Raw genomic sequence first — 12,674 nt, 5'->3', positions numbered from 1 at the left:
CTGAACTTGATGCTGCTGATCCTGAAGCTGCTGATCCTGATGAACCTGAACCAGATGATCCTGAACCTGATGAACCAGATCCTTGTCCTGATGAACCTGAGCCAGATGATCCTGAACCTGAAGCTGCTGCTGCTCCTGATGAAGCTGCTGCTGATGATCCTGAACCTGATCCTGATGATGCTGAGTTAGGTGAGTTACTGGTTGATGTTGTTGTAGTTGTTGTTGGTCCTGATGATGAATCTGAAACTGATGCTGCTGCTGAACTTGAAGCTGCTGCTGATGATCCTGATCCAGTGTTTGATGCTGGTGCAGGTGCAGATGATGAGTCTGATGCTGCTGCTGCTGAACTTGAAGCTGCTGATGATGATCCTGATCCAGTGTTTGATGCTGGTGCAGGTGCAGATGATGAGTCTGAAGCTGCTGCTGCTGAACTTGATGCTGCTGATCCTGAAGCTGCTGATCCTGATGAACCTGAACCAGATGATCCTGAACCTGATGAACCAGATCCTGTTCCTGATGAACCTGAGCCAGATGATCCTGAACCTGAAGCTGCTGCTGCTCCTGATGAAGCTGCTGCTGATGATCCTGAACCTGATCCTGATGATGCTGAGTTAGGTGAGTTACTGGTTGATGTTGTTGTAGTTGTTGTTGGTCCTGATGATGAATCTGAAACTGATGCTGCTGCTGAACTTGAAGCTGCTGCTGATGATCCTGATCCAGTGTTTGATGCTGGTGCAGGTGCAGATGATGAGTCTGAAGCTGCTGCTGCTGAACTTGATGCTGCTGATCCTGAAGCTGCTGATCCTGATGAACCTGAACCAGATGATCCTGAACCTGATGAACCAGATCCTGTTCCTGATGAACCTGAGCCAGATGATCCTGAACCTGAAGCTGCTGCTGCTCCTGATGAAGCTGCTGCTGATGATCCTGAACCTGATCCTGATGATGCTGAGTTAGGTGAGTTACTGGTTGATGTTGTTGTAGTTGTTGTTGGTCCTGATGATGAATCTGAAGCTGATGCTGCTGATGCTGCTGCTGCTGAACTTGAAGCTGCTGATGATGATCCTGATCCAGTGTTTGATGCTGGTGCAGGTGCAGATGATGAGTCTGAAGCTGCTGCTGCTGAACTTGATGCTGCTGATCCTGAAGCTGCTGATCCTGATGAACCTGAACCAGATGATCCTGAACCTGATGAACCAGATCCTTGTCCTGATGAACCTGAGCCAGATGATCCTGAACCTGAAGCTGCTGCTGCTCCTGATGAAGCTGCTGCTGATGATCCTACACCTGATCCTGATGATGCTGAGTTAGGTGAGTTACTGGTTGATGTTGTTGTAGTTGTTGTTGGTCCTGATGATGAATCTGAAACTGATGCTGCTGCTGAACTTGATGCTGCTGATCCTGAAGCTGCTGATCCTGATGAACCTGAACCAGATGATCCTGAACCTGATGAACCAGATCCTTGTCCTGATGAACCTGAGCCAGATGATCCTGAACCTGAAGCTGCTGCTGCTCCTGATGAAGCTGCTGCTGATGATCCTGAACCTGATCCTGATGATGCTGAGTTAGGTGAGTTACTGGTTGATGTTGTTGTAGTTGTTGTTGGTCCTGATGATGAATCTGAAGCTGATGCTGCTGATGCTGCTGCTGCTGAACTTGAAGCTGCTGATGATGATCCTGATCCAGTGTTTGATGCTGGTGCAGGTGCAGATGATGAGTCTGAAGCTGCTGCTGCTGAACTTGATGCTGCTGATCCTGAAGCTGCTGATCCTGATGAACCTGAACCAGATGATCCTGAACCTGATGAACCAGATCCTGTTCCTGATGAACCTGAGCCAGATGATCCTGAACCTGAAGCTGCTGCTGCTCCTGATGAAGCTGCTGCTGATGATCCTGAACCTGATCCTGATGATGCTGAGTTAGGTGAGTTACTGGTTGATGTTGTTGTAGTTGTTGTTGGTCCTGATGATGAATCTGAAGCTGATGCTGCTGATGCTGCTGCTGCTGAACTTGAAGCTGCTGATGATGATCCTGATCCAGTGTTTGATGCTGGTGCAGGTGCAGATGATGAGTCTGAAGCTGCTGCTGCTGAACTTGATGCTGCTGATCCTGAAGCTGCTGATCCTGATGAACCTGAACCAGATGATCCTGAACCTGATGAACCAGATCCTTGTCCTGATGAACCTGAGCCAGATGATCCTGAACCTGAAGCTGCTGCTGCTCCTGATGAAGCTGCTGCTGATGATCCTGAACCTGATCCTGATGATGCTGAGTTAGGTGAGTTACTGGTTGATGTTGTTGTAGTTGTTGTTGGTCCTGATGATGAATCTGAAACTGATGCTGCTGCTGAACTTGAAGCTGCTGCTGATGATCCTGATCCAGTGTTTGATGCTGGTGCAGGTGCAGATGATGAGTCTGAAGCTGCTGCTGCTGAACTTGATGCTGCTGATCCTGAAGCTGCTGATCCTGATGAACCTGAACCAGATGATCCTGAACCTGATGAACCAGATCCTTGTCCTGATGAACCAGAGCCAGATGATCCTGAACCTGAAGCTGCTGCTGCTCCTGATGAAGCTGCTGCTGATGATCCTGAACCTGATCCTGATGATGCTGAGTTAGGTGAGTTACTGGTTGATGTTGTTGTAGTTGTTGTTGGTCCTGATGATGAATCTGAAGCTGATGCTGCTGATGCTGCTGCTGCTGAACTTGAAGCTGCTGATGATGATCCTGATCCAGTGTTTGATGCTGGTGCAGGTGCAGATGATGAGTCTGAAGCTGCTGCTGCTGAACTTGATGCTGCTGATCCTGAAGCTGCTGATCCTGATGAACCTGAACCAGATGATCCTGAACCTGATGAACCAGATCCTTGTCCTGATGAACCTGAGCCAGATGATCCTGAACCTGAAGCTGCTGCTGCTCCTGATGAAGCTGCTGCTGATGATCCTGAACCTGATCCTGATGATGCTGAGTTAGGTGAGTTACTGGTTGATGTTGTTGTAGTTGTTGTTGGTCCTGATGATGAATCTGAAACTGATGCTGCTGCTGAACTTGAAGCTGCTGCTGATGCTGCTGCTGCTGCTGATGCTGCTGCTGCTGAACTTGAAGCTGCTGATGATGAGTCTGATCCAGTATTTGATGCTGGTGCAGGTGCAGATGATGAGTCTGAAGCTGCTGCTGCTGAACTTGATGCTGCTGATCCTGATGATCCTGATCCAGATGATCCTGAACCTGATGAACCAGATCCTTGTCCTGATGAACCTGAGCCAGATGATCCTGAACCTGAAGCTGCTGCTGCTCCTGATGAAGCTGCTGCTGATGATCCTGAACCTGATCCTGATGATGCTGAGTTAGGTGAGTTACTGGTTGATGTTGTTGTAGTTGTTGTTGGTCCTGATGATGAATCTGAAACTGATGCTGCTGCTGAACTTGAAGCTGCTGCTGATGATCCTGATCCAGTGTTTGATGCTGGTGCAGGTGCAGATGATGAGTCTGAAGCTGTTGCTGCTGAACTTGATGCTGCTGATCCTGAAGCTGCTGATCCTGATGAACCTGAACCAGATGATCCTGAACCTGATGAACCAGATCCTTGTCCTGATGAACCAGAGCCAGATGATCCTGAACCTGAAGCTGCTGCTGCTCCTGATGAAGCTGCTGCTGATGATCCTGAACCTGATCCTGATGATGCTGAGTTAGGTGAGTTACTGGTTGATGTTGTTGTAGTTGTTGTTGGTCCTGATGATGAATCTGAAGCTGATGCTGCTGATGCTGCTGCTGCTGAACTTGAAGCTGCTGATGATGATCCTGATCCAGTGTTTGATGCTGGTGCAGGTGCAGATGATGAGTCTGAAGCTGCTGCTGCTGAACTTGATGCTGCTGATCCTGAAGCTGCTGATCCTGATGAACCTGAACCAGATGATCCTGAACCTGATGAACCAGATCCTTGTCCTGATGAACCAGAGCCAGATGATCCTGAACCTGAAGCTGCTGCTGCTCCTGATGAAGCTGCTGCTGATGATCCTGAACCTGATCCTGATGATGCTGAGTTAGGTGAGTTACTGGTTGATGTTGTTGTAGTTGTTGTTGGTCCTGATGATGAATCTGAAGCTGATGCTGCTGATGCTGCTGCTGCTGATCCTGTAGCTGCTGATCCTGATGAACCTGAACCAGATGATCCTGAACCTGATGAACCAGATCCTTGTCCTGATGAACCAGAGCCAGATGATCCTGAACCTGAAGCTGCTGCTGATGATCCTGAACCTGATCCTGATGATGCTGAGTTAGGTGAGTTACTGGTTGATGTTGTTGTAGTTGTTGTTGGTCCTGATGATGAATCTGAAGCTGATGCTGCTGATGCTGCTGCTGCTGAACTTGAAGCTGCTGATGATGATCCTGATCCAGTGTTTGATGCTGGTGCAGGTGCAGATGATGAGTCTGAAGCTGCTGCTGCTGAACTTGATGCTGCTGATCCTGAAGCTGCTGATCCTGATGAACCTGAACCAGATGATCCTGAACCTGATGAACCAGATCCTTGTCCTGATGAACCAGAGCCAGATGATCCTGAACCTGAAGCTGCTGCTGCTCCTGATGAAGCTGCTGCTGATGATCCTGAACCTGATCCTGATGATGCTGAGTTAGGTGAGTTACTGGTTGATGTTGTTGTAGTTGTTGTTGGTCCTGATGATGAATCTGAAGCTGATGCTGCTGATGCTGCTGCTGCTGAACTTGAAGCTGCTGATGATGATCCTGATCCAGTGTTTGATGCTGGTGCAGGTGCAGATGATGAGTCTGAAGCTGCTGCTGCTGAACTTGATGCTGCTGATCCTGAAGCTGCTGATCCTGATGAACCTGAACCTGATCCTGATGATGCTGAGTTAGGTGAGTTACTGGTTGATGTTGTTGTAGTTGTTGTTGGTCCTGATGATGAATCTGAAGCTGATGCTGCTGATGCTGCTGCTGCTGCTGCTGCTGAACTTGAAGCTGCTGATGATGATCCTGATCCAGTGTTTGATGCTGGTGCAGGTGCAGATGATGAGTCTGAAGCTGCTGCTGCTGAACTTGATGCTGCTGATCCTGAAGCTGCTGATCCTGATGAACCTGAACCAGATGATCCTGAACCTGATGAACCAGATCCTTGTCCTGATGAACCAGAGCCAGATGATCCTGAACCTGAAGCTGCTGCTGCTCCTGATGAAGCTGCTGCTGATGATCCTGAACCTGATCCTGATGATGCTGAGTTAGGTGAGTTACTGGTTGATGTTGTTGTAGTTGTTGTTGGTCCTGATGATGAATCTGAAGCTGATGCTGCTGATGCTGCTGCTGCTGAACTTGAAGCTGCTGATGATGATCCTGATCCAGTGTTTGATGCTGGTGCAGGTGCAGATGATGAGTCTGAAGCTGCTGCTGCTGAACTTGATGCTGCTGATCCTGAAGCTGCTGCTGATGATCCTGAACCTGATCCTGATGATGCTGAGTTAGGTGAGTTACTGGTTGATGTTGTTGTAGTTGTTGTTGGTCCTGATGATGAATCTGAAGCTGATGCTGCTGATGCTGCTGCTGCTGAACTTGAAGCTGCTGATGATGATCCTGATCCAGTGTTTGATGCTGGTGCAGGTGCAGATGATGAGTCTGAAGCTGCTGCTGCTGAACTTGATGCTGCTGATCCTGAAGCTGCTGATCCTGATGAACCTGAACCAGATGATCCTGAACCTGATGAACCAGATCCTTGTCCTGATGAACCAGAGCCAGATGATCCTGAACCTGAAGCTGCTGCTGCTCCTGATGAAGCTGCTGCTGATGATCCTGAACCTGATCCTGATGATGCTGAGTTAGGTGAGTTACTGGTTGATGTTGTTGTAGTTGTTGTTGGTCCTGATGATGAATCTGAAGCTGATGCTGCTGATGCTGCTGCTGCTGAACTTGAAGCTGCTGATGATGATCCTGATCCAGTGTTTGATGCTGGTGCAGGTGCAGATGATGAGTCTGAAGCTGCTGCTGCTGAACTTGATGCTGCTGATCCTGAAGCTGCTGATCCTGATGAACCTGAACCTGATCCTGATGATGCTGAGTTAGGTGAGTTACTGGTTGATGTTGTTGTAGTTGTTGTTGGTCCTGATGATGAATCTGAAGCTGATGCTGCTGATGCTGCTGCTGCTGAACTTGAAGCTGCTGATGATGATCCTGATCCAGTGTTTGATGCTGGTGCAGGTGCAGATGATGAGTCTGAAGCTGCTGCTGCTGAACTTGATGCTGCTGATCCTGAAGCTGCTGATCCTGATGAACCTGAACCAGATGATCCTGAACCTGATGAACCAGATCCTTGTCCTGATGAACCAGAGCCAGATGATCCTGAACCTGAAGCTGCTGCTGCTCCTGATGAAGCTGCTGCTGATGATCCTGAACCTGATCCTGATGATGCTGAGTTAGGTGAGTTACTGGTTGATGTTGTTGTAGTTGTTGTTGGTCCTGATGATGAATCTGAAGCTGATGCTGCTGATGCTGCTGCTGCTGAACTTGAACCTGCTGATGATGATCCTGATCCAGTGTTTGATGCTGGTGCAGGTGCAGATGATGAGTCTGAAGCTGCTGCTGCTGAACTTGATGCTGCTGATCCTGAAGCTGCTGCTGATGATCCTGAACCTGATCCTGATGATGCTGAGTTAGGTGAGTTACTGGTTGATGTTGTTGTAGTTGTTGTTGGTCCTGATGATGAATCTGAAGCTGATGCTGCTGATGCTGCTGCTGCTGAACTTGAAGCTGCTGATGATGATCCTGATCCAGTGTTTGATGCTGGTGCAGGTGCAGATGATGAGTCTGAAGCTGCTGCTGCTGAACTTGATGCTGCTGATCCTGAAGCTGCTGATCCTGATGAACCTGAACCAGATGATCCTGAACCTGATGAACCAGATCCTTGTCCTGATGAACCAGAGCCAGATGATCCTGAACCTGAAGCTGCTGCTGCTCCTGATGAAGCTGCTGCTGATGATCCTGAACCTGATCCTGATGATGCTGAGTTAGGTGAGTTACTGGTTGATGTTGTTGTAGTTGTTGTTGGTCCTGATGATGAATCTGAAGCTGATGCTGCTGCTGATGCTGCTGCTGCTGAACTTGAAGCTGCTGATCCTGATGAACCTGAACCAGATGATCCTGAACCTGATGAACCAGATCCTTGTCCTGATGAACCAGAGCCAGATGATCTTGAACCTGAAGCTGCTGCTGCTCCTGATGAAGCTGCTGCTGATGATCCTGAACCTGATCCTGATGATGCTGAGTTAGGTGAGTTACTGGTTGATGTTGTTGTAGTTGTTGTTGGTCCTGATGATGAATCTGAAGCTGATGCTGCTGATGCTGCTGCTGCTGAACTTGAAGCTGCTGATGATGATCCTGATCCAGTGTTTGATGCTGGTGCAGGTGCAGATGATGAGTCTGAAGCTGCTGCTGCTGAACTTGATGCTGCTGATCCTGAAGCTGCTGATCCTGATGAACCTGAACCAGATGATCCTGAACCTGATGAACCAGATCCTTGTCCTGATGAACCAGAGCCAGATGATCCTGAACCTGAAGCTGCTGCTGCTCCTGATGAAGCTGCTGCTGATGATCCTGAACCTGATACTGATGATGCTGAGTTAGGTGAGTTACTGGTTGATGTTGTTGTAGTTGTTGTTGGTCCTGATGATGAATCTGAAGCTGATGCTGCTGATGCTGCTGCTGCTGAACTTGAAGCTGCTGATGATGATCCTGATCCAGTGTTTGATGCTGGTGCAGGTGCAGATGATGAGTCTGAAGCTGCTGCTGCTGAACTTGATGCTGCTGATCCTGAAGCTGCTGATCCTGATGAACCTGAACCAGATGATCCTGAACCTGATGAACCAGATCCTTGTCCTGATGAACCAGAGCCAGATGATCTTGAACCTGAAGCTGCTGCTGCTCCTGATGAAGCTGCTGCTGATGATCCTGAACCTGATCCTGATGATGCTGAGTTAGGTGAGTTACTGGTTGATGTTGTTGTAATTGTTGTTGGTCCTGATGATGAATCTGAAGCTGATGCTGCTGATGCTGCTGCTGCTGAACTTGAAGCTGCTGATGATGATCCTGATCCAGTGTTTGATGCTGGTGCAGGTGCAGATGATGAGTCTGAAGCTGCTGCTGCTGAACTTGCTGCTGCTGATCCTGAAGCTGCTGATCCTGATGAACCTGAACCAGATGATCCTGAACCTGATGAACCAGATCCTTGTCCTGATGAACCAGAGCCAGATGATCTTGAACCTGAAGCTGCTGCTGCTCCTGATGAAGCTGCTGCTGATGATCCTGAACCTGATCCTGATGATGCTGAGTTAGGTGAGTTACTGGTTGATGTTGTTGTAGTTGTTGTTGGTCCTGATGATGAATCTGAAGCTGATGCTGCTGATGCTGCTGCTGCTGAACTTGAAGCTGCTGATGATGATCCTGATCCAGTGTTTGATGCTGGTGCAGGTGCAGATGATGAGTCTGAAGCTGCTGCTGCTGAACTTGATGCTGCTGATCCTGAAGCTGCTGATCCTGATGAACCTGAACCAGATGATCCTGAACCTGATGAACCAGATCCTTGTCCTGATGAACCTGAGCCAGATGATCCTGAACCTGAAGCTGCTGCTGCTCCTGATGAAGCTGCTGCTGATGATCCTGAACCTGATCCTGATGATGCTGAGTTAGGTGAGTTACTGGTTGATGTTGTTGTAGTTGTTGTTGGTCCTGATGATGAATCTGAAGCTGATGCTGCTGATGCTGCTGCTGCTGAACTTGAAGCTGCTGATGATGATCCTGATCCAGTGTTTGATGCTGGTGTAGGTGCAGATGATGAGTCTGAAGCTGCTGCTGCTGAACTTGATGCTGCTGATCCTGAAGCTGCTGATCCTGATGAACCTGAACCAGATGATCCTGAACCTGATGAACCAGATCCTTGTCCTGATGAACCAGAGCCAGATGATCTTGAACCTGAAGCTGCTGCTGCTCCTGATGAAGCTGCTGCTGATGATCCTGAACCTGATCCTGATGATGCTGAGTTAGGTGAGTTACTGGTTGATGTTGTTGTAGTTGTTGTTGGTCCTGATGATGAATCTGAAGCTGATGCTGCTGATGCTGCTGCTGCTGAACTTGAAGCTGCTGATGATGATCCTGATCCAGTGTTTGATGCTGGTGCAGGTGCAGATGATGAGTCTGAAGCTGCTGCTGCTGAACTTGATGCTGCTGATCCTGAAGCTGCTGATCCTGATGAACCTGAACCAGATGATCCTGAACCTGATGAACCAGATCCTTGTCCTGATGAACCTGAGCCAGATGATCCTGAACCTGAAGCTGCTGCTGCTCCTGATGAAGCTGCTGCTGATGATCCTGAACCTGATCCTGATGATGCTGAGTTAGGTGAGTTACTGGTTGATGTTGTTGTAGTTGTTGTTGGTCCTGATGATGAATCTGAAGCTGATGCTGCTGATGCTGCTGCTGCTGAACTTGAAGCTGCTGATGATGATCCTGATCCAGTGTTTGATGCTGGTGCAGGTGCAGATGATGAGTCTGAAGCTGCTGCTGCTGAACTTGATGCTGCTGATCCTGAAGCTGCTGATCCTGATGAACCTGAACCAGATGATCCTGAACCTGATGAACCAGATCCTGTTCCTGATGAACCTGAGCCAGATGATCCTGAACCTGAAGCTGCTGCTGCTCCTGATGAAGCTGCTGCTGATGATCCTGAACCTGATCCTGATGATGCTGAGTTAGGTGAGTTACTGGTTGATGTTGTTGTAGTTGTTGTTGGTCCTGATGATGAATCTGAAGCTGATGCTGCTGATGCTGCTGCTGCTGAACTTGAAGCTGCTGATGATGATCCTGATCCAGTGTTTGATGCTGGTGCAGGTGCAGATGATGAGTCTGAAGCTGCTGCTGCTGAACTTGATGCTGCTGATCCTGAAGCTGCTGATCCTGATGAACCTGAACCAGATGATCCTGAACCTGATGAACCAGATCCTTGTCCTGATGAACCTGAGCCAGATGATCCTGAACCTGAAGCTGCTGCTGCTCCTGATGAAGCTGCTGCTGATGATCCTGAACCTTATCCTGATGATGCTGAGTTAGGTGAGTTACTGGTTGATGTTGTTGTAGTTGTTGTTGGTCCTGATGATGAATCTGAAGCTGATGCTGCTGATGCTGCTGCTGCTGAACTTGAAGCTGCTGATGATGATCCTGATCCAGTGTTTGATGCTGGTGCAGGTGCAGATGATGAGTCTGAAGCTGCTGCTGCTGAACTTGATGCTGCTGATCCTGAAGCTGCTGATCCTGATGAACCTGAACCAGATGATCCTGAACCTGATGAACCAGATCCTTGTCCTGATGAACCAGAGCCAGATGATCCTGAACCTGAAGCTGCTGCTGCTCCTGATGAAGCTGCTGCTGATGATCCTGAACCTGATCCTGATGATGCTGAGTTAGGTGAGTTACTGGTTGATGTTGTTGTAGTTGTTGTTGGTCCTGATGATGAATCTGAAGCTGATGCTGCTGATGCTGCTGCTGCTGAACTTGAAGCTGCTGATGATGATCCTGATCCAGTGTTTGATGCTGGTGCAGGTGCAGATGATGAGTCTGAAGCTGCTGCTGCTGATCCTGAAGCTGCTGATCCTGATGAACCTGAACCAGATGATCCTGAACCTGATGAACCAGATCCTTGTCCTGATGAACCAGAGCCAGATGATCCTGAACCTGAAGCTGCTGCTGCTCCTGATGAAGCTGCTGCTGATGATCCTGAACCTGATCCTGATGATGCTGAGTTAGGTGAGTTACTGGTTGATGTTGTTGTAGTTGTTGTTGGTCCTGATGATGAATCTGAAGCTGATGCTGCTGATGCTGCTGCTGCTGAACTTGAAGCTGCTGATGATGATCCTGATCCAGTGTTTGATGCTGGTGCAGGTGCAGATGATGAGTCTGAAGCTGCTGCTGCTGAACTTGATGCTGCTGATCCTGAAGCTGCTGATCCTGATGAACCTGAACCAGATGATCCTGAACCTGATGAACCAGATCCTTGTCCTGATGAACCTGAGCCAGATGATCCTGAACCTGAAGCTGCTGCTGCTCCTGATGAAGCTGCTGCTGATGATCCTGAACCTGATCCTGATGATGCTGAGTTAGGTGAGTTACTGGTTGATGTTGTTGTAGTTGTTGTTGGTCCTGATGATGAATCTGAAACTGATGCTGCTGCTGAACTTGAAGCTGCTGCTGATGATCCTGATCCAGTGTTTGATGCTGGTGCAGGTGCAGATGATGAGTCTGAAGCTGCTGCTGCTGAACTTGATGCTGCTGATCCTGAAGCTGCTGATCTTGATGAACCTGAACCAGATGATCCTGAACCTGATGAACCAGATCCTGTTCCTGATGAACCTGAGCCAGATGATCCTGAACCTGATGAACCAGATCCTTGTCCTGATGAACCAGAGCCAGATGATCCTGAACCTGAAGCTGCTGCTGCTCCTGATGAAGCTGCTGCTGATGATCCTGAACCTGATCCTGATGATGCTGAGTTAGGTGAGTTACTGGTTGATGTTGTTGTAGTTGTTGTTGGTCCTGATGATGAATCTGAAGCTGATGCTGCTGATGCTGCTGCTGCTGAACTTGAAGCTGCTGATGATGATCCTGATCCAGTGTTTGATGCTGGTGCAGGTGCAGATGATGAGTCTGAAGCTGCTGCTGCTGAACTTGATGCTGCTGATCCTGAAGCTGCTGATCCTGATGAACCTGAACCAGATGATCCTGAACCTGATGAACCAGATCCTTGTCCTGATGAACCTGAGCCAGATGATCCTGAACCTGAAGCTGCTGCTGCTCCTGATGAAGCTGCTGCTGATGATCCTGAAGATGGTGAGTTAAAGTGTCCATGCGACCCAGAGTTACCGGTTGATGGTTTATGGTCTTTTGATGAGTCTGAAGCTGCTGTTGCTGCTGCTGCAGATGAAGCTGATCCTGAGTTAGTTTTCTTTTGGCTACCAAAAAGATCCATTGGCATTTTCATAGCGATGTTTATGGGATTCCATCGCGATAAGCTGTTTGCATCAACAACGTTAAACGCTGTTATTGCTACGATGCACAAAGTTAATAATTTTATATTCATGTTGTGTTGGTTTTTGTTGATACTTTTTCAACTGATATCTTTATCGTTTTTTCGCCGCTTTTTATACCATGTAGGATATGGCTATTTTGTTTGTTATGCTCCAACTGTGCAAATCATTCACTGTTTTTGCCAAATAATTGATCCAATTATTTATCCAGATTTTTATGAATAAATTGTCAGCTCTTTCAACAAAATAAAAATTAACAAATAAAATAGCATTACGAAGGACGAAAGTCAACAAAAAAGAACGAAAATACTTTGATAAACACTCATTTTACGTATTTGTCTCTGTATCTATTATTATAATTTGCTTAATTTACAAAACCGCTTAAATTCACGAGTTTTTTTCTCGTAGCACTTACACTCGTTTTGTGACTGTGTTCCGAGTAATTTATATTTTATGAAATTAAAATTGAGACCATTTTCATTGAGACAGTTTAAAAGTTTAGTCCAGTTTTAATGCTTTGGAACTAACATAAAAACCTACGCACCTGCGATAGATCATACAACATAAAGGTTTTATTCATTATTCAGGGTGAAATCGTCA

At 47.7% G+C, this 12,674-nt stretch overlaps 1 protein-coding gene across 1 annotated transcript in view; it reads right to left on the bottom strand.

The window, feature by feature from the left end:
• LOC149094420 (uncharacterized) overlaps nt 1-12,174 on the bottom strand; it is a 19,598-nt gene extending 7,424 nt beyond the window's left edge. The window contains exons 1-2 of the mRNA XM_089266298.1: nt 10,435-12,174; nt 1-10,080 (exon numbers count right to left, since the gene is read on the bottom strand). The exon at nt 1-10,080 is cut by the window's left edge and continues 2,199 nt beyond it. Coding sequence (XP_089122424.1) covers nt 1-10,080; nt 10,435-12,127 — 11,773 coding nt within the window. The 5' untranslated portion in view covers nt 12,128-12,174. The remainder of the gene's footprint in view (nt 10,081-10,434) is intronic.
• Nucleotides 12,175-12,674: the final 500 nt, after the last annotated feature.

The sequence above is a fragment of the Tetranychus urticae genome, chromosome 1, assembly GCF_039701765.1.
Source record: "Tetranychus urticae isolate SD_2017Ah chromosome 1, NJAU_TeUrti_SD_1.0, whole genome shotgun sequence".
Classification (NCBI taxonomy): Eukaryota; Metazoa; Arthropoda; class Arachnida; order Trombidiformes; family Tetranychidae; genus Tetranychus; species Tetranychus urticae.
Note: the sequence above shows the minus strand (reverse complement) of the source record. Positions and strands in the feature narration are given on the sequence as shown.